Source organism: Pongo abelii, chromosome 2 (assembly GCF_028885655.2).
Source record: "Pongo abelii isolate AG06213 chromosome 2, NHGRI_mPonAbe1-v2.0_pri, whole genome shotgun sequence".
Classification (NCBI taxonomy): Eukaryota; Metazoa; Chordata; class Mammalia; order Primates; family Hominidae; genus Pongo; species Pongo abelii.
The window spans coordinates 179,728,098-179,746,205 of record NC_085928.1 but is presented as its reverse complement, the minus strand read 5'-3'; the positions used below and the strand labels follow the sequence as shown (position 1 = coordinate 179,746,205).

Below are 18,108 nucleotides of genomic sequence, written 5' to 3'. Positions count from 1 at the left end.
AGCATAACTTCCACCCCAGAAGATGTAGGCCTTGCAGAAGATGCTTTTGAGGTATTACTGAAAACAACAAGGTCATTAAGGAAAGCTGCATGTATAACAGAAAGGAGATCTCAACTCCTGCTTTGTGTCTGTCTTCTTAAGAACTTAGGGAAAAGTCACCTTTAGAAAGAGGAAATGGAAGGCTGGGTAGGAGAAGAGCTTCTGTGAGCCAGGCCTCGATTTGGTATGAAGAACTGACAGTTACATTCAAACTTGGGATGGTGTAGAGGGTATCCAAGAAGCTTGTGGGAGTAGGTGCTTTATCAGATCCCTTTTGAGTTAGGTTATTAGATAAAATTGTTTTTATGTGAAGCTATTTTAAGAAACCTTTTCCTCTCGTGGATGCTGAGATACTGAGTTGAAAAAGAAAAGAAAAGAAAAGAAAGAAACCTTGAGTCCCTCCCTGTAACCCAATAGGGCACAGTGGAAAGAGGTTTTGGAATCAGTTTGATTCTGCACTCTGCCCTTATTAGCTGCATGGTTTTGGACAAAATATACAATTTCTTTGGAAGTCATTTGCCTCAGCTACCAGGCCCGGCACATAATGGAGCTTAGTTCTCCCTTTATGTCACTTCCAATGTAGGGTGCTCACTTGGGCCAGTGTCTGCCAAGCCTCAGTGGGTGCTTCAATGGCCCTAGTTCTCCAAACAGCATTTTAATTATCTCTCCCATTCATTATTTTTATTTCTCTTCTCTTTTTCTAACCTTAATTCTGTTTCCTTTTCTTCCCTACCCCCACTTTACACACATACAACTCATATATTTGAAAGAGGTAGTTTTTATGGTTTTTTTAAAGCTTCTAGAATAATTTATATGTGATAGAGGATGCATATATTTTTCAGAATCTCCAGAATCTGGTCTCCAGGAACATTATTCTAATCTGTGTATGGAAAAATCCCAGAAAATTAATCCTTTTATATTGCATATACTCCAAGAAGTGGATGAAGAAATTAAAAAGGGGTAAGAAAGACAAATACTTGATTACATTAATAGTGTTTGCTTATATTCATGTGTGTGAAAATCCTAACATATTGAGTGATTTTGTAGCCATTTGAAAATGCTTGGTAAAATGAACATACCATTTGATTCAGGTAAGTAAGTAGACGAGCAACACTGTTAGTAGGTCTTAGAGGTGGTATAGTATTCAGGAAAGAGCACTAGACCAGGAGTACCCAAGCTTGGGCTCCAGAGTGATCTTTAACTTCTGTGGGTGGGGTGAATCTTTTTTTTTTTTTTTTTGTGGGAGAGGTGAATCTTTTTTTTTTTTTTCTGAGACAGTGCCTCCCTCTGTCGCCCAGGCTAGAGTGCAGTGGCGTGATCTCAGCTCACTGCAAACTCGGCCTCCTGGGTTCAAGCAATTCTCCTGCCTCCGCCTCCCGAGTAGCTGGGATTACAGGTGCTTGCCACCATGCCCAGCTAATTTTTGTATTTTTAGTAGAGACAGGGTTTCACCATGTTAGCCAGGCTGGTCTCGAACTTCTGACCTCAGGTGATCCGCCCTCCTTGGCCTCCCAAAGTGCTGAGATTACAGGCGTGAACCACCACGCCTAACCTGAGCTGGGTGAGTCTAAGCAAATCATTGAAGTTTTCAGTGTTATCTATAAAGTGGGGATACTGTTTGTGTGAGTGTGAGTGTGTGTGAGAGAGCTAAATATATGGAATCTTTTAAAGCACTTTGCAGTCTGCAGAATGTTCAGTAGTTTTAAGTTACCTGGTATAAATATACTGTATAAGTCTACTTACTATATGCTTGCTTCCAGTAAATGTTATCTGTGATATGACTATTTATACATGAAGGAAACATACTTTTACTTCTTTACTGGGTTTCTATTTCAAAATCTTTTTTTTTTTTTTTTTTGTATTTTAACAGGCTAGCAGCAGGAATCACATTAAACATTGCTGGTAACAATCGCTTAGTGCCAGTAGAAAGAGTTACAGGTGAAGATTTTTGGATTCTTTCCAAAATTTTAAAGAATTGTCTGTATATTAATGGTATGTTACCATAAGAATCAATACCTCCCGCTTTTCATTGATCTGATTTTAAGTATTCTTTATAATGAATATCAGCTTCTATTCATCTGTGCTTCAGGTTTGGATGTTGGATATAACCTTCTATGTGACGTTGGTGCATACTATGCTGCGAAACTGCTTCAGGTATTATTTTACTACAAAATGTCCTTAGTTCCATTTACAATGAAACCAAATTAGTCTAATGACACACACATAAAACACTAGTTTTACCTGATGTCAAGGGTCCTGACTCTGTGCTAGAACACTCGAAATATACTGGAAACCCATTGTGGATTTGGTCTCAATGGAGCCAGTAGCTAGAGCTCCTGAGTTATCTTTTGCAAACTTGTACACCATGATTAAATATATACACCACACATCTTTCAGATTGATCAAAGCTAAATATAGTTTTTTCTTTCATTTATATTGTAATTATATTTTGATTACATGAGAATGATTTTTTTTCCTTAATGTAGTTGTTTTTGCTAGGATACAGTTTTTCTTGGTTATAAAGATTTTCTTTGGAGGAAAACACTTATTCAAATAAAGTATACACTGTATGTGTATATGTATATACATGTATGTAAAATTGACCAATTTCCAATAATAATAATGTGTAATAGCATCTTTTCTCTTACAGAAACAACTTAATCTCATTTACTTAAACCTCATGTTTAATGATATTGGGCCCGAAGGTGGAGAATTGATTGCTAAAGTGCTACATGTAAGCATTTATGTATTTCAAACTAACATTGTATTTGGAAATTCTAACTTCTGATAGCTTGGAACCAACAGTGTCCAATGTTGAAGTGAACTTATTTTAATATTGTAGGAATGTATATTTTTATTATACTTTAATTTTTTCAAGTGTAGACATTACATGAACACTTTTGAAGTCATAGTTTTACTAAGATTTAACTCACATACATAAAATCTACCCTTTGAAAGTTTTCAGTGGTTTTTTAAGTATTAATATATTCACAGAGCTGTGCAAGTATCACTACTATCACTATTTTTAAAACATTCTTATCACCCCAAAAAGAAAAGCCCTAAACTCATTAGCAATCCCTCTCCATCTTTTCCACGCCCTACTCTCCAGCCCCTGGCAGTCACTAACCTACTTCATCTCTCTATGTATTTGCCTGTTGTGGACATTTCATATAAACAGAATCATACAATATGTGGCCTTTTGTGACTGGCTTAATGTTTTCAAGGTTCATCTTGAAAACCCAGTCACAAAGATTTATGTTTTTTTAAGAGTTTTACAGTTTTAGCTCTTTCTTTGATCCATTTTAATTTTTGAATATGGTATGAGGTAGGAATCCAACTTTATTCTTCTGCATGTGTATATCCACGTGTCCTAACACCATTTGTTAAAAGACTATTCTTTCTCCCATTGAAATGTCTTGACAGTTTTGTCCAAAAATCAGCTAACCATCATTACAGGAGTTTATTTCTGTACTCTGAATTCTATTCTTTCAATCTGTATGTCTATCCTTATGCCAGTACCACACTATCTTGATTACTATAGCTTTGTAGTAGGTTTTGAAATCAAGAAGTGTGTCCTTGTTCTTTTTTTTTTTTTTTTTTTGTGACGGAGTCTCGCTGTCGCCCAGGCTGGAGTGTAGTGGCGCGATCTCGGCTCACTGCAGGCTCCGCCCCTGGGGTTCACGCCATTCTCCTGCCTCAGCCTCCAGAGTAGCTGGGACTACAGGATCCCGCCACCTCGCCTGGCTAATTTTTTTGTGTTTTTAGTAGACACGGGGTTTCACCGTGTTAGCCAGGATGGTCTCGATCTCCTGACCTCGTGATCTGCCCGCCTCGGCCTCCCAAAGTGCTGGGATTACAGGCGTGAGCCACCGCGCCCGGCGTCCTTGTTCTTTTTTCAGGATTGTGTTGGCTCTTCTGTGTCCCTTGCATTTCCATATGAATTTTAGGTCAGTTAATCAATTTCTGCAAGAAAAGCAGCTGGGATTTTTTTTTCTTTTCTTTTTTGAGATGGAGTTTTGTTCTTGTTGCCCAGGCTGGAGTGCAATGGCGCGATTTCGGCTCACCACAACCTCCGCCTCCTAGGTTCAAGCAATTCTCCTGCCTCAGCCTCCCAAGTAGCTGGGATTATAGGCATGCCCGGCTAATTTTGTATTTTTAGTAGAGACAGGGTTTCTCCACGGTGGTCAGGCTAGTCTCAAACTCCCGACCTCAGATGATCTGCCCACCTCGGCCTCCCAAAGTGCTGGGATTACAGGCATGAGTCACTTCACCTGGCCAGCAGCTGGGATTTTAATAGGAATCACAGTAAATCTGTAGATCACCTTGGGGAGTATTGCCATCTTAAGTCTTCCAAACCTTGAACATATGATGTTTCATTTATTTAAGGCCTTTTTCATTTCTTTCAGCAATGCTCTGTAGTTTTCAATGTGCAAATCTTACATTTCTTTTGTTAAATTTATTCCTTTTTTTTATGCTATTGTAAGTGGAACTGTTGTTCTTAATTTCATTTTTAGGTTGTTCATTGTTAGCATATGGAAATACAGCTGTTTTTGTATATTGATCTTGTGTCCTGCTATGTTGCTGAACTCGTGTTAGTTCTAACAGGTTTTTTTGGTGGAATCCTTAGGATTTTCCCTATGCAAGATGGTGTCACATACAAACAGAGTTTTATTTCATTTCCAATTTGCATGGTTTTTCTTTTTGTTTTTCTTGGCTAATTGCTCTGGCTAGAACCTCCAGTACAATGTTAAATAGAAGTGGTGAGAGGACATCCTTTTCTTCTTCCTGATCTCAGATGGGTTTGAATTGTGATAATTATTACACTATTATATGTCCTAATAGTTACTCATTAGAATGATGAAATGTCTGTAATTTTGTGAAAGATTTATCAAATTATATTACTTTAAAAGTGATATAGGAGGAATGGGGAGTGACTGGTTAATGGTATAGGACCGGCTTCGGGGATGATGAAAATGTTTTGGAACTAGCTACAGGTGATGACTGCACAATATTGTGAATGTACTAAGTGCTACTGAATTGTATACTCAAAAATGGTCAGTTTTATGTTATGTGAATTTCACCTCAATTTAAAAAAGTGAAGTACTATAATTTTCTTAAGATAAATTTACAGATTTTTCCAGTGAAAGGAAAGTTTATTAATATATGTTTTATTTGCTGGTTATTGCTTGGGCATCTGTTTCTTGGGCATTCTTTCTACTCAACTGTTAAACTAGATTTTTATCTATTATGGTAGATTGAATGTTACCTTTAAGGAATATATCCTGTTCTGGCTGGGCACGGTGGCTCACGCCTGTAATCCCAGCACTTTGGAAGGCCGAGCTGGGCAGATCACGAGATCAGGAGATCGAGACCATCCTGGCTAACATGGTGAAACCCCGTCTCTACTAAAAATACAGAAAAAAATTAGCCAGGTGTGGTGATGGGTGCCTGTAGTCCCAGCTACTTGGGAGGCTGAGGCAGGAGAATGCTGTGAACCCAGGAGGCGGAGTTTGCAGTGAGTCAAGACCACACCACTGCACTCCAGCCTGGGTGACAGAGCGAGACTCCGTCTCAAAAAAAAATATATCATGTTCTAGCTCCATGAAAATTGGAGTCTGCAAATAGTAATATAGTCTCCTAATTCATGTAATGTATAGAATTCTGTGGATTAACAATTATTAAATAAGTTTTTTTCCTTTTCAGAAGAATCGGACTCTGAAATACCTAAGAATGACTGGAAACAAAATTGAAAATAAAGGTGGAATGTTTTTTGCTGCAATGCTGCAAATTAATTCATCCTTAGAGAAATTAGATCTGGGTGACTGTGATCTGGTGAGTAAACTGGTTATGAGAAAATCATCCAGATAGTGGGTCATTAGAGAACAGCTAAATGAGAGTCTTATGAATGATTAATTTTGCCTCTTATGTCTAATATCAGAGAAAAGGTATTTTTCCCCTAGACATAACAGTGCAGATTATTAATAACATCAGACTATAGTAAATAACACAGAATACTACTTAATAAAAATATTCCTAAACTTCCATCTATATAACTCATCTTAAACTGTATGGAATTTTTAGAAAAAGATCATGTTCACTTTAATTAAACAAATATTACTTTATTTATATAATTTTTTTACTTTTGAAAATACATTTTAGGCTGCAGTGGCTCACGCCTATAATCCCAGCACTTTGGGAGGCCAAGGCAGGTGGATCACCCGAGGTGAGGAGTCCAAGACCAGCTTGGCCAACATGGTAAAACCCCGTCTCTACTAAAAATACAAAAATTAGTCGGGGCCTGGTGGCGGAAGCCTGTAATCCCAGTTACTCAGGAGGCTGAGACAGGAGAATTGCTTGAACCAGGAGGTGGAGGCTGCAGTGAGTTGCACTCCAGCCCCTGGGCGACAGGGTGAGACTCTGCCTCAAAACAAAAATAAAATACTTTTTAGTAGTTACTTATATTGTAGCACAAAAACTTAAAATGATGATGCTAAAAGCTGCTCTGAAGCTGGGTGACATGACATGCACCTGTAGTCCCAGCTATTCAGGAGGCTGAGGTGGGAGAATCTCTTGAGCCCAGGAGTTTGAGGTTACAGTTCACTACAACCGTGCCTGTGAACATCCACTGTACTCCAGCATGGGCAACATGGTAAGACCCTGTCTCTAAAAATTATTAAAAAAGATAAAAGTTGCTTTGAACCTTCACCTGGCCTGATAATGAAAAATGTGTTTTTTTGCATGTCTTCAAATTCCAGGCTTCACTTTCTCTGACATGCTTTCAAATCTTTAGGCCTACTCTTGGGAACCTGTTGTATAGCCTCAGGTTAATCAATGTGACATGAAAATAAGATGGGCCAGGGGGCTCTCTGGTATAATAGATTCTGAAGGATTAACTTTTTTTTTTTTTTTTTTTTTGGAGACAGAGTCTCACTCTTGTCACCCAGGCTGGAGTGCAATGGCGTGATCTCGGCTCACTGCAACCTCCACCTCCTGGGTTCAAGCAATTCTCCTGCCTCAGCCTCCTGAGTAGCTGGGATTACAGGTGCCTGCCACCATGCCCGGCTAATTTTTTTTTGTATTTTTAGTAGAGACGGGGATTCATGATGTTGGCTAGGCTGGTCTCAAACTCCCGACCTCAGGTGATCCACCTGCCTTGGCCTCCCAAAGTGCTGGGATTACAGGCGTGAGCCACAGCGCCTGGCCAAGATTAACTTTTTAAGGTGGTAGATGCAGCCAGTGTGGTTCTGGGAAAACATTAATTCGGTACTGATCATCTCCACATACCAGTCATTGTGCTGGATACTAAGGATACAACAGTGAATCACATGGCCTCTGCCTCTGCCCTTATGAAACTTATATTTTAGTTGGGAAAACACCAATGAAAAAATAGAGGAAAGTGCTACAAAAATGACTGAGTACTCTGATAATGGGGAGAAGTAATTCTGCTACAGGAGGGTTGCCTAAGACTTATATTACTAGGTAATATTTACGAGTTATGAAGGATGAGAAAAAACTCATGGAGAGTGTCCATGGCAGAACCTTCCAGGCAGAGCATCCAGCATGCACAGACATTAAGATAGTGCTTCCCTAAGTGTGGCATGGGTAGCATTCTTGGTGCAGAGTGAGGTAATTTTCATACTCATATATTTATTTTTACAGATGCTTTCTGTTTGTTTCAAGGGATTATGGTTTTCCATTTATAGCATGATACAAAGTTTTATTTTAAAATAAATATAATTGAAAAAGTGAGTTGATTTAATGGGAAAGTATTAAGTAAATGGTATAAAGTAAGTTTGGGCATGGTGGCTCACGCCTGTAATCCCAGCACTTTGGGAGGCCGAGGCAGGCAGATTGCCTGAGCCCAGGAGTTTGAGACCGGCCTTGACAACATGGGAAAACACTGTCTCTACAAAAAATACAAAAATGAGCCAAGCATGGTGTTGCATGCCAGCTACTAGGGAGGCTGAGGTAGGAGGATTGCTTGAGCCCAGCAGGTCAAGGCTGCAGTGAGCCGAGTGTGCCACTGCACTCCAGCCTGGGCGATAGAGTGAGACCCTATCTCAAAAAATAAAGAAATAAAAACAAAAATAGTGTTAAATATTTTGCATACTGAGATATGGCAAAAATCACGAGGGAGGTACATGAATAATAAAATAGCAAGTGTCACAGGTTTTAAGAACTGAGAAGTCAGAATGGCTGAGGAGACAAAGTTAAGAGTGCCTCGAAGTAAAAGTAGAGAAGCTTATGGAGGCCAGATATGGCAAAGTTGTCTGGGTTGTAGGTCACAGGTAAGGGGAAGAAGTGGGGGTTGTATTATAAATGAAAATCATGGAAAAAGCAAATCATGGAAATCTGGAAAAGCTCTGAGGGGTAATGATCTGATTGGTGGTTTTAGATCACTGGTTTCTCTGTGCAGAATTAAGGGGTGGCAAGAAGAAGCCATCTGACCACTTAGTAGTCCAGGTGAGAGGTGAGGAGGACTTGGGCTGGGGTGGTGGCCACAGAGATGGACAGAAACAGACTAATTTGAGACATCTTTTGGAGGCAGCAGAATCTGTAAGTCTTAGTGATCAACTGGATGGGAAGGTAAGAGGAATGGCAGAGTGAGAGGAAGCCCATGGTTTCCGGCATACCAGCTGGGTGTACATGGTGGTGTCCATCACGGATATGGGGGGGACTAGGCCCTTCCAGTCAGATACAGCAAGAGAGGCCTATGGGATCTGTGAAAAATGTGATTGGTAACCTTTTCCCACCACACACACTTAAAGTACTAGTATGAATATAAAAGAGTGCTTGCACAATGATGTGTGTTGGATAAGTAGTATGAGCTCTAGCTGGGATCCACATAGAAGCTTGAGGGGCGAGGAATAAAAACCTAGAGGGAAACACCCAGGAAATGGACACTGAAACATTAAGAAACTCCCCATGCCATGTGTTAGATAGATTTTAGGGCCAGGAGAAAAGAATACAGTAACAATTCATTTTTGAATTTGATCAACTTACAATTCAAAGTGCAAGGAATGCTTAAATTTTAAAAACAATTTTATCAGAATGCAGATAGCTGATCTTGAAATATTTATGTAGCGAGATTATTATATACTTTGTCTGTTTCCTTAATGAATTTACCTGTTTTTAGGGAATGCAAAGTGTGATAGCATTTGCTACAGTACTAACTCGAAACCAAGCAATTAAGGCAATAAACCTAAACCGACCTATACTGTATGGTGAACAGGTATGTATTCAAAGTGATGGTAGTTAATATAACAACATGAATAAAACTAAGGTACTACTACAAGTTTATGTCAAGGTGTATGAATACACTGTATTTTTAGAGATGTACTTACTATATCTTGTAAACTACTATTTATAAAACTATTTAAACGAAAATTATATCAATTCTTGGTAAGACGTTTATAACTAAATATGCTTTTAGATATTGCTTATTTAAGCAGCAAACATGTCATCTTTTCTCTTGAAACTCAAGTTCTTAGTGAGTAAACCTGTGAGGGTCAAAGTAGTTAAGATGAAAGCATAAATAGTGAAGGTTTTAAAGGCCAGACTATAAGAGCCCAGTGTGAACTGTTTGTTACATTGATGTGGCTGAACCATTACACCTCTGAAATCATGAGTAATAAAAGCAAAATGTGTGTGAAAAGCAGTAAGCTGCTTGCTGGAGACAGAAAGATGAGTAAAAACGTGGTTCCTACTTTCATGACTTCTTCCTCCTTCTGGGTGTTTTTCTTCTCCTATCACTTGTAAACAGCTAGAGAAGAAGAACTCACATTATTGGTATAAACAAAAACATATATCTATTTGGAAAAGTAAATGGTCAAAGCACTTTATAAAGTTCAATGTTTAAAGTTTAATGTTTGGCCGGGCACGGTGGCTCACGCCTGCAATCCCAGCACTTTGGGAGGCCGAGGCAGGCAGATCACCTGAGGTCAGGAGTTTGAGACCAGCCTGGCCAACATGGCAAAACCCAGTCTCTACTAAAAATACAAAAATTAGCCAGGCATGGTGGCAGGCGCCTGTAATCCCAGCTACTTGGGAGGCTGAAGCAGGAGAATCGCTTGAACCCAGGAAGCAGAGGTTGCAGTGAGCCGAGATTGCACCACTGCACTCCAGCCTGGGCGACAAGAGCGAGACTTCATCTTCATCTCAATCAATCAATCAATCAATAAATGTCAGTGTTTGAATTCTCAACTTTATTTTTCTTTTTTGAGATGAGGTCTCACTCTGTCACCCAGGCTGGATTGCAGTGGCATGATCTCGGCTCACGGCAGCCTCCACCTCCTGGCCTCAAATGATCCTCCCACCTCAGCTTCCTGAGTGGCTGGGACCACAGGTATGTACCACCATGCCCAGCTAAATTTTTTTGTATTTTTGGTAGAGACAGGGTTTTGTCATGTTGCCCAGGCTGGTCTTGAACTCCTGAGCTCAAGCTATCTGCCTGCCTTGGCCTCCCAAAGTGCTGGGATGACAGGCATCAGCTACCATGCCCAGCCAAACTCTGAACTTTTTAAATGATTAAAGCACTTTAGATAATTTAAAATTATCTACTTCATTGTTCCCCCTTAGTATGAATAACTGAGAATTAATGATATTTTTAAAGTAGTATTCTCATATTCAGAAGTGTATTTTACATTCTTTGCCTACATAGATCTCTCCCTTTGAGTTATCTCTGCACTTTTCAGTACCGGAATTTTTGTGGTTTTACATCACGTTGTTTCATGTACATAAATCCAATCTGTTCAACAAGACCCTCAGAACCTTCAAATAGATTCCTATTTTAAAAATACTTAAAAGACTAGCAAAATACAGCTCAAAGTAGGCATGCAGTGAATTGCTTCACTCATGATTCATTCACACCATGAATATTTGAATGCAACCTTAAACCAGACACAATGCTAGCGAGGTGCTAGAGGTATTAAAGTCAAATAAATTACATAGCACTTGTCTTCAGTGAGTTTTCCATCTAGGTGGAGGGAGCTTGACAAGTCTGGAGAGTGATATACTTGGGGTGCCATGGGGACATAAGGAGGGTAATCAGAATCAAAGCAGGGGAGGTGAGTATGGTAGGGACGTTCTCAGATTGAGGACATGACAGGAGATTTGAGGGCTAAATAAAAAATTTCTAGATTTTATCTCTGTGGAAATATGTTTATATATAGGAGATCACATTATAAGCATGATCCCTTTTTAAAATATGTTGAGTGGTGTCATTCCTAAATCCACCTGAGGATGCTTATTATTAAAAGCCCAGGCCCCCTTGTTGCTCTCAGCCTGGTGCTTCTGGCAGCCAGCTAGGTGCTAGCCTGTTTTGTTCTTCTCCAGGACAGCCACTACCTTCTCTATCCCCAACGGTACTATTCTGCTCTTAAATTGCTATTCCCAAATACAAACCTGCAAATCTATTCCATTTACAGGTTTTACTGTTTTATTACCGTGGAGGAATGGGATAACAAAAAGTTGTTAAGATGTTGGACTTCACCTTTAATGCTCATTGGCATTATCCGGGGAGCTTGAAAAATACTGATGCCAGGTGCCACTCTAGACAAATCAAGTCACAAACTCAGTGAATGGGGCTAAAACCCTTTACTATTTCTGACAATAGTTCCTCCCTTAATTAGGATACTCCTGCTTTCAAGCTTTGTAGCCTAAAACTGCAATCAAGGCCCAAACAAAAACGTACTGAGTTTGTCCTCTGTGCTTGGCACTAGGTAGAGCAATAGTGGAACCCCCTAAATGGTTGGTTTGCATTTTTTTACGTTCCTAGACTACATAGCATCCCTTTAGCATGGTTGGCGTGCATTTTTAAAGATCCTAGTCTACACAGCATTCCTTTGGGTGTATCTTTTCAGTGTCAAAGCAATTTCAGCAAATACAGAATTACAGAATATTGAACAATAATAAATGCTTTGTAGTCTGCTTATGGAACACTTATTTTGTGCTAGGTACCTTTTATTAGTTAACTTATTTCTGTGAGGGAAGCATAATTTCAGCTACTTTACTAAAATGGAAACTGAGACTCAGCTAGATGAAAATATTTGCCCAAAGTCATATAGCCAGTAAAAGGTAAAGCTAGTATCTGACAGACTTGATTTTTATAAAGCTCATGTACTTTCTGCTATTGCTATGTGGTTTCATTTAAAGTTTTTTTCAAAGTACCTTTATATATAAGAACACATATAGTTATCTATGTTCATCATCAGCATTTCCAGTGACTAAAAAACTTATTATGTTATACAGCAATCATGCAAGAGTACTTCTTGTCACAAAATACTTTGGGCCATTCATTTGAAAATATGCTTTGATTTTATTAAAAACTTAAAATGCCTGGTATTCAAATCTTCATTGATGCTATGTATCTTTTACCTAGAAGTAGCTACATTGTGGAACTTAAAAAAAAGTCTTCTGATGATCAGAAAATAAGAATAAAACCTCTTAGGAATTTGAGATGAATATAAAGGGAAGGATCAGATATATCACAGGGTTAATGAGTGTATTCTTAATATAAAATAAAGATTGGGAAATGTCTTTGTATTTTGTCTGAAAACCATCAAGAGTAGAGATCAAGAGCAAAGTTCAGGAACATGTGGAAGGTATAAGAAAGGTTTAGAGACTTGAAAGATGGATTACATGCTCAATACATGATGGGACCAATTTTTTTTGCTTTCGAAATGACTGATTATTGTTTTTTTAAAAAACCAAATTAACCAGCCTCTTTTACATCACTTAGGTAGCAGGCACTTGTAAAATATAGTGACTATATTTTACCTTCTGAGAAGGTAAAAAATATCATTTGTGGCAAAGATAATTTTTTAAAGATAGACCAAACAAATGCAAATTGTGGACTAACAGTTTTAACCAATATAATCTTTTTAAGAAGCTAATTTAAATAACAGCATATGTCTGAAATAAACATGTACTACTTCAAAACTATATTTTAGAAATAAGATTTTATCCACTTTTAGGAAGAGTCTACAGTCCATGTAGGCCGCATGTTGAAAGAAAATCACTGTCTTGTTGCACTACACATGTGTAAGCATGATATAAAAAACAGTGGTATACAACAGTTATGTGATGCACTGTATCTGAACAGTAGCCTGCGCTACCTTGATGTCAGCTGGTAAGTGATAATTTACACATTAATAATTCAAAGTTAAATAATGGAAATAACCTATATAAATATTCATGGTACTTGGGATACGTTGTTAGACATTATTTCCAATGATTAGAAACTGCAACCAATTGTCAACTCTTTGTCCTAAGCTTTAATATTTAATACTGCTATCTTTTAGTAACATAAATGAGCAATTTAGTTGTGTAAACAAGAATGAAAGCAATATTTTATGGTGAATTTTCATTAACTTTCTTGGAAATCAAGTGATTAAAATAAACCTTTACTAAAACAGAAAGTACTGTTTAAGTTTTCAAGCATCTTATCACTATGAATAAAAACACTATTTCATATTTTCAAATATAACTATTTTTCCTTTGCCAGCAACAAAATAACTCATGATGGAATGGTGTATTTGGCTGATGTACTGAAAAGCAACACTACCCTGGAAGTAATAGATCTTTCCTTTAACAGAATAGAAAATGCAGGCGCAAACTATCTCAGTGAAACTCTTACTTCACACAACAGGAGTCTTAAAGCGTTAGTATGGTTTTATATTTAATCAAAATAACAGAAAAGCAAATTTTTAAATACTAACCTCAATCCCCTTAACTCTTAAGATTATAATGAAATATGAAAACTCAGCTTCTAAACTGACATAGTATTAAGTTACAGTAAACATTTACATTTCTGTTTTTCAAATGTAATGTATTTTACAATTAGACTGATTCTATTAACGATTCCTTCAAATTAATGAGAAAATTTGTATTGCTTATATTACTTATCCTAAATTCTAATAGAAAACTCAGAAGCATTCAATATGATCAAGACTTTTAAAAATAAGAATGAACTAAAGAATAAAATACTTGGATGCATTTATCCAGAAAAATATATCTGCTATCCACCCAAACATTTACTGAATAATATAAAACAGAAGACTTTCAAAATGTAGTTAGCTCTACTAAGTACCTTAAGGATCTAATTAGAAAACTAAGTTTCTTGGATTTTAGGGATTAAATGGTCAGTATTTTTACCACTACATTACAACATACTGAAGAATAATGCTAAGACTACACAAGAAAGTGTTTGTAATAAATGTTGCTAATTTTTGTATTCTTTCCTTGTGGAATTATTGGTTTCAGGTTGTCAGTAGTCAGCAACAACATAGAGGGAGAAGGACTTGTTGCACTTTCACAATCAATGAAAACAAATCTCACTTTCTCTCATATCTACATTTGGGGAAACAAATTTGATGAGGCTACATGTGTAGTAAGTTTTAAGTTTTTTCCTTCACTAAAGGCTTTTTCTGGGATCATCTCTGTAATATCAGATATTATTTACAGGTGCCTCAGAAATGGTTACACAGCGAGACACAGCAGTTTTGATAATTAACATAAGTCCTAAAATTAGCTACTAGAGAGTTTGGTGGTTGAAATAACAAAAGATATTAAAACTATGTATTAGTATTACACATCACTGAATGACACAGTTCTAATTCCTCTAAGGTTAAAAAAAATCATAATTATTGATCAGATGTAGCAAAATTTCTGATCTGCTCCCTAATAATTATACCAAAATATGGAATGGGAGAGATACAGTACAAGCTATCAAAATATTTGGCATGTTGCTCACATAAATACAGACAGCCTTTGATACTACTTTCAAAACAGAAATAATGGTAACAGTTTTCATTTGGAAAGAACGAGGGGGAAAAAGTAGATGTTAAAATTCTCAAAATTTGTAAAAGGACTAACAAAAATTCCACCACTAAAAAGAGTAATAAAACATACAGTGTTGTCTAAACCACCCTCCCAAAAAAAAAACCCTTAATTTTAGAAAAACATCCATAATTCTTTAGGTTCTACACATCAGTAGCTGAATAAGTTGAGTCTGGAACTAGAACTAATGATGAGTGACAAGCTAAAGCAAAAACCAACTTGACTTTTAAATCTTTTAATGTCTAAATTTCCATCTTTCTCCATAATGCCAACCTTACTGACAAACCAGTTCAACGTATTTGTATGACTCTGTTACATAGATACTAAGGATTGTGGCTCATGCCTGTAATCCCAGCACTTTGGGAGGCCAAGGCGGGGGGATCACGAGGTCAAGAGATTGAGACCATCCTGGCCAACGTGGTGAAACCCTGTCTCTACTAAAAGTACAAAAATTAGCTGGGTGTGGTGGTGCGCTGGGCCTGTAGTCCCAGCTATTCGGGAGGCTGAGGCAGGAGAATCTCTTGAACCCAGGAGGCAGAGGTTGCAGTGAGCCGAGATTGTGCCACTGCACTCCAGCTTGGCGACAGAGCAAGACTCTTGTCTCAAAAAAAAAAAAAAAAAGTATAAAAATTCTACAATGAAGAAATAATTAATAGGTCAGCATCCAATACTATGGAATTGTCTCTTTTAGCCTACATCTGTAGATTAGATTTGGGGGGTCATGAACTCTATATAATTGTATGTCCAAATCTGGGATTCCCTTAATTTTTCTGAGGAATGGGTAACTAGCTATCAGCAGATTTTTGAGAATGTATACAATAGCCCTCCTACCCAGCCCCCCTACCTATTCCAATTTATGAACATCTGTGGGACTTGAAAATTTTGACCATAGGAGCTTTGGTCCACAAAACTGGTAGTACAGAAAATTAACTCTAGGAGTCACAAAATGACAAAACATGTCTAATACATTAAAAGTTAGAAATAAGTTTTGCAATATTATAATTTCATTCTGTGTAATTAAATGAATAAAAATCTACCTACAATACCTGGAAAATATTAAAATTCAGCAGTGTTATTCAGAATATTTTAAACTACAAATTAACACAGCTAATTTGAATATTTAAATTTCCTTAAGCACTGTAAATTGGATACATTTTTTCTTAATGATATAGTTTTTCTTTTCTTAAAAATCCTAGGCATATTCAGACTTAATTCAAATGGGTTGTTTAAAACCAGACAATACAGATGTGGAGCCATTTGTGGTAGATGGACGTGTATATCTTGCAGAAGTCTCCAATGGCCTTAAAAAGCATTATTATTGGACATCAACTTATGGAGAATCTTATGATCACTCATCTAATGCAGGTTTTGCTCTTGTTCCAGTAGGTCAACGGCCATGAAAAAGTAGCTCTAAAATAATTTTCATACATTTGTCTTATTGTTTCACAGAGATTAATATTCTATAGCCTATTTTCTTTTATAAATTAAAACAAGTTACTTTTTTCAAATGTGTAAAAGATAATGACTGTATTAAACTTTGTATAACTGTCTATTGTGAAAAACTGAGTAGGGTAATTTTTTAAAAGAAATTTTACAATATAGAGACTAAAATTCTAACCCTGGAGAAAGAGGCCAAGGAACTAGACTAAATTTCTTTTTATAATGAAAATATAACCAAGTAGTGAAATAGCATACAAGTAAAGGTCATTGTAGGTATCTAACTGAAAGTTATTAAGTAGTATTAATAAAAAGGTTTGTGGTAGAAAATTACCAGTGACTTTCAAAGGGTTTCAAAGTTCAGAAGTTGAAAAAGTATTCTACCTATCCTATTTACGTGTTACAGACAGGTGTTACTAACAATTTCATAAATACAGGCAAATATATATAAACATATACATACCCCTTTCCCAACAAGCCAGTGCTGCCAGCTTCTCCCACTCTCCTCTCATAACCACTATCCTGACTTCTAACCCCACAGAGTAGTTTTGCCTGTTCTTGACCTTTATATAAATGGAAGCATACAGTATACACTCTTTTTGTGTCTGGCTTCTTTTGTTCAACATTGTATTAGTATGAGTCATTTATGTTGTTTAATGTAGCAGTAGTCTGTTCACTTTTCATTGCTTTGTAGTATTCCTCACATGCTGGATAGTAGGGAGTCTACCAGATTCTGGAAAGAGTTTGATTTCCCAGGCTACTGTCTCTTCCTGTGTGCTATAGAAGAGACCCACAAGTTCCCATATTCCCCCAAAGGGAGATTCAGAAGATGGCTGAAGGAGAAGCAAGTAGGCTTACCTTGAGCTTACAGTGGGGTGCAGGTGGTAAACCTGTAACCTGACCTACACTGCTGCTTGAGGCAGAGTTGCAGGTGATAGGGCCTCAGAGAGTTTTCCACATCCAAGAGAACTGAGATGAAGTCAGTTCAGCCAAGGACAACTGGACTCTGACCAGACTAGGAAAGACTTTGTTACTTATTTTATAAGCTGCTGCCTGCCACAACAGAGGTCAGTATAATTAACCCAGAGAATGGAAGGGCTCAACAAAGACTCTGTCTACCCTGATGCCACTGTCTTGTACGGTATGTCTGGACACCATTTTAGAAAGACAAAGGGCAGAAATAAAACAGCATTTCTCCAAAAGATTAAGCATTACCTTAAAATCCCTTAAGATATAAATTCTATCCCCTTTATATCAGACTAGGTTTTAAACTGGCTAAAACTAAAAGTTAATTTTTTCCAGACTTACCACTGGGTATGGGCTCAAGAGGAAGGACATATAAGTTCCATAGGAAAACTCTCATTTCTTCTGCACATCTAAATTATAAAGAACAAATCTGCAATCATATTGTATGTATTGTTTCATTTTTCTCTTAGCAATCATCCTTTAAGACCCAGTTCAAAGATTGCTTCACCTTACACTGTTGCAGATCATATTATACTCATCATTTTACAATGTTTCAAATTTGAAAGCAAAAAATAAAGCAGTATGTGCTTTTCAGGTATTTGGGAAAATAATGATCATTTGTCTTAAACATTCTCCTTTTCAAACTTTTCTATAGTATTATCATTCATCATGTCTTAATATCTACTACAACCATATCCATCTGGTTTCTGCTCCCACTATTATACTGTACCTGCCTTCTAAAGGATCATCATGCTCCAATTATCCAACCCAATGTTGTCTCAGATTTACATCCTACTTCTCTGTACCATGTGACTGCTGCAAAGCCAC

General features: G+C 37.4%; 1 protein-coding gene across 9 annotated transcripts in view; it reads left to right on the top strand.

The window, feature by feature from the left end:
• Positions 1–18,108, top strand: part of LRRC34 (leucine rich repeat containing 34) — a 21,015-nt gene extending 2,907 nt beyond the window's left edge. For 2 of the 9 annotated variants that reach the window (XM_063722326.1, XM_063722330.1), the window contains exons 2-12: positions 882–999; positions 1,910–2,031; positions 2,129–2,193; positions 2,690–2,773; positions 5,743–5,871; positions 6,199–6,294; positions 9,176–9,271; positions 13,014–13,168; positions 13,544–13,699; positions 14,302–14,428; positions 16,074–18,108. In XM_063722326.1, coding sequence (XP_063578396.1) covers positions 882–999; positions 1,910–2,031; positions 2,129–2,193; positions 2,690–2,773; positions 5,743–5,871; positions 6,199–6,294; positions 9,176–9,271; positions 13,014–13,168; positions 13,544–13,699; positions 14,302–14,428; positions 16,074–16,277 — 1,352 coding nt within the window. In that variant the 3' untranslated portion in view covers positions 16,278–18,108. The remainder of the gene's footprint in view (positions 1–881; positions 1,000–1,909; positions 2,032–2,128; positions 2,194–2,689; positions 2,774–5,742; positions 5,872–6,198; positions 6,295–9,175; positions 9,272–13,013; positions 13,169–13,543; positions 13,700–14,301; positions 14,429–16,073) is intronic. The other 7 variants (XM_063722328.1, XM_063722327.1, XM_009239530.4 and 4 more) reach the window with 7 other exon arrangements.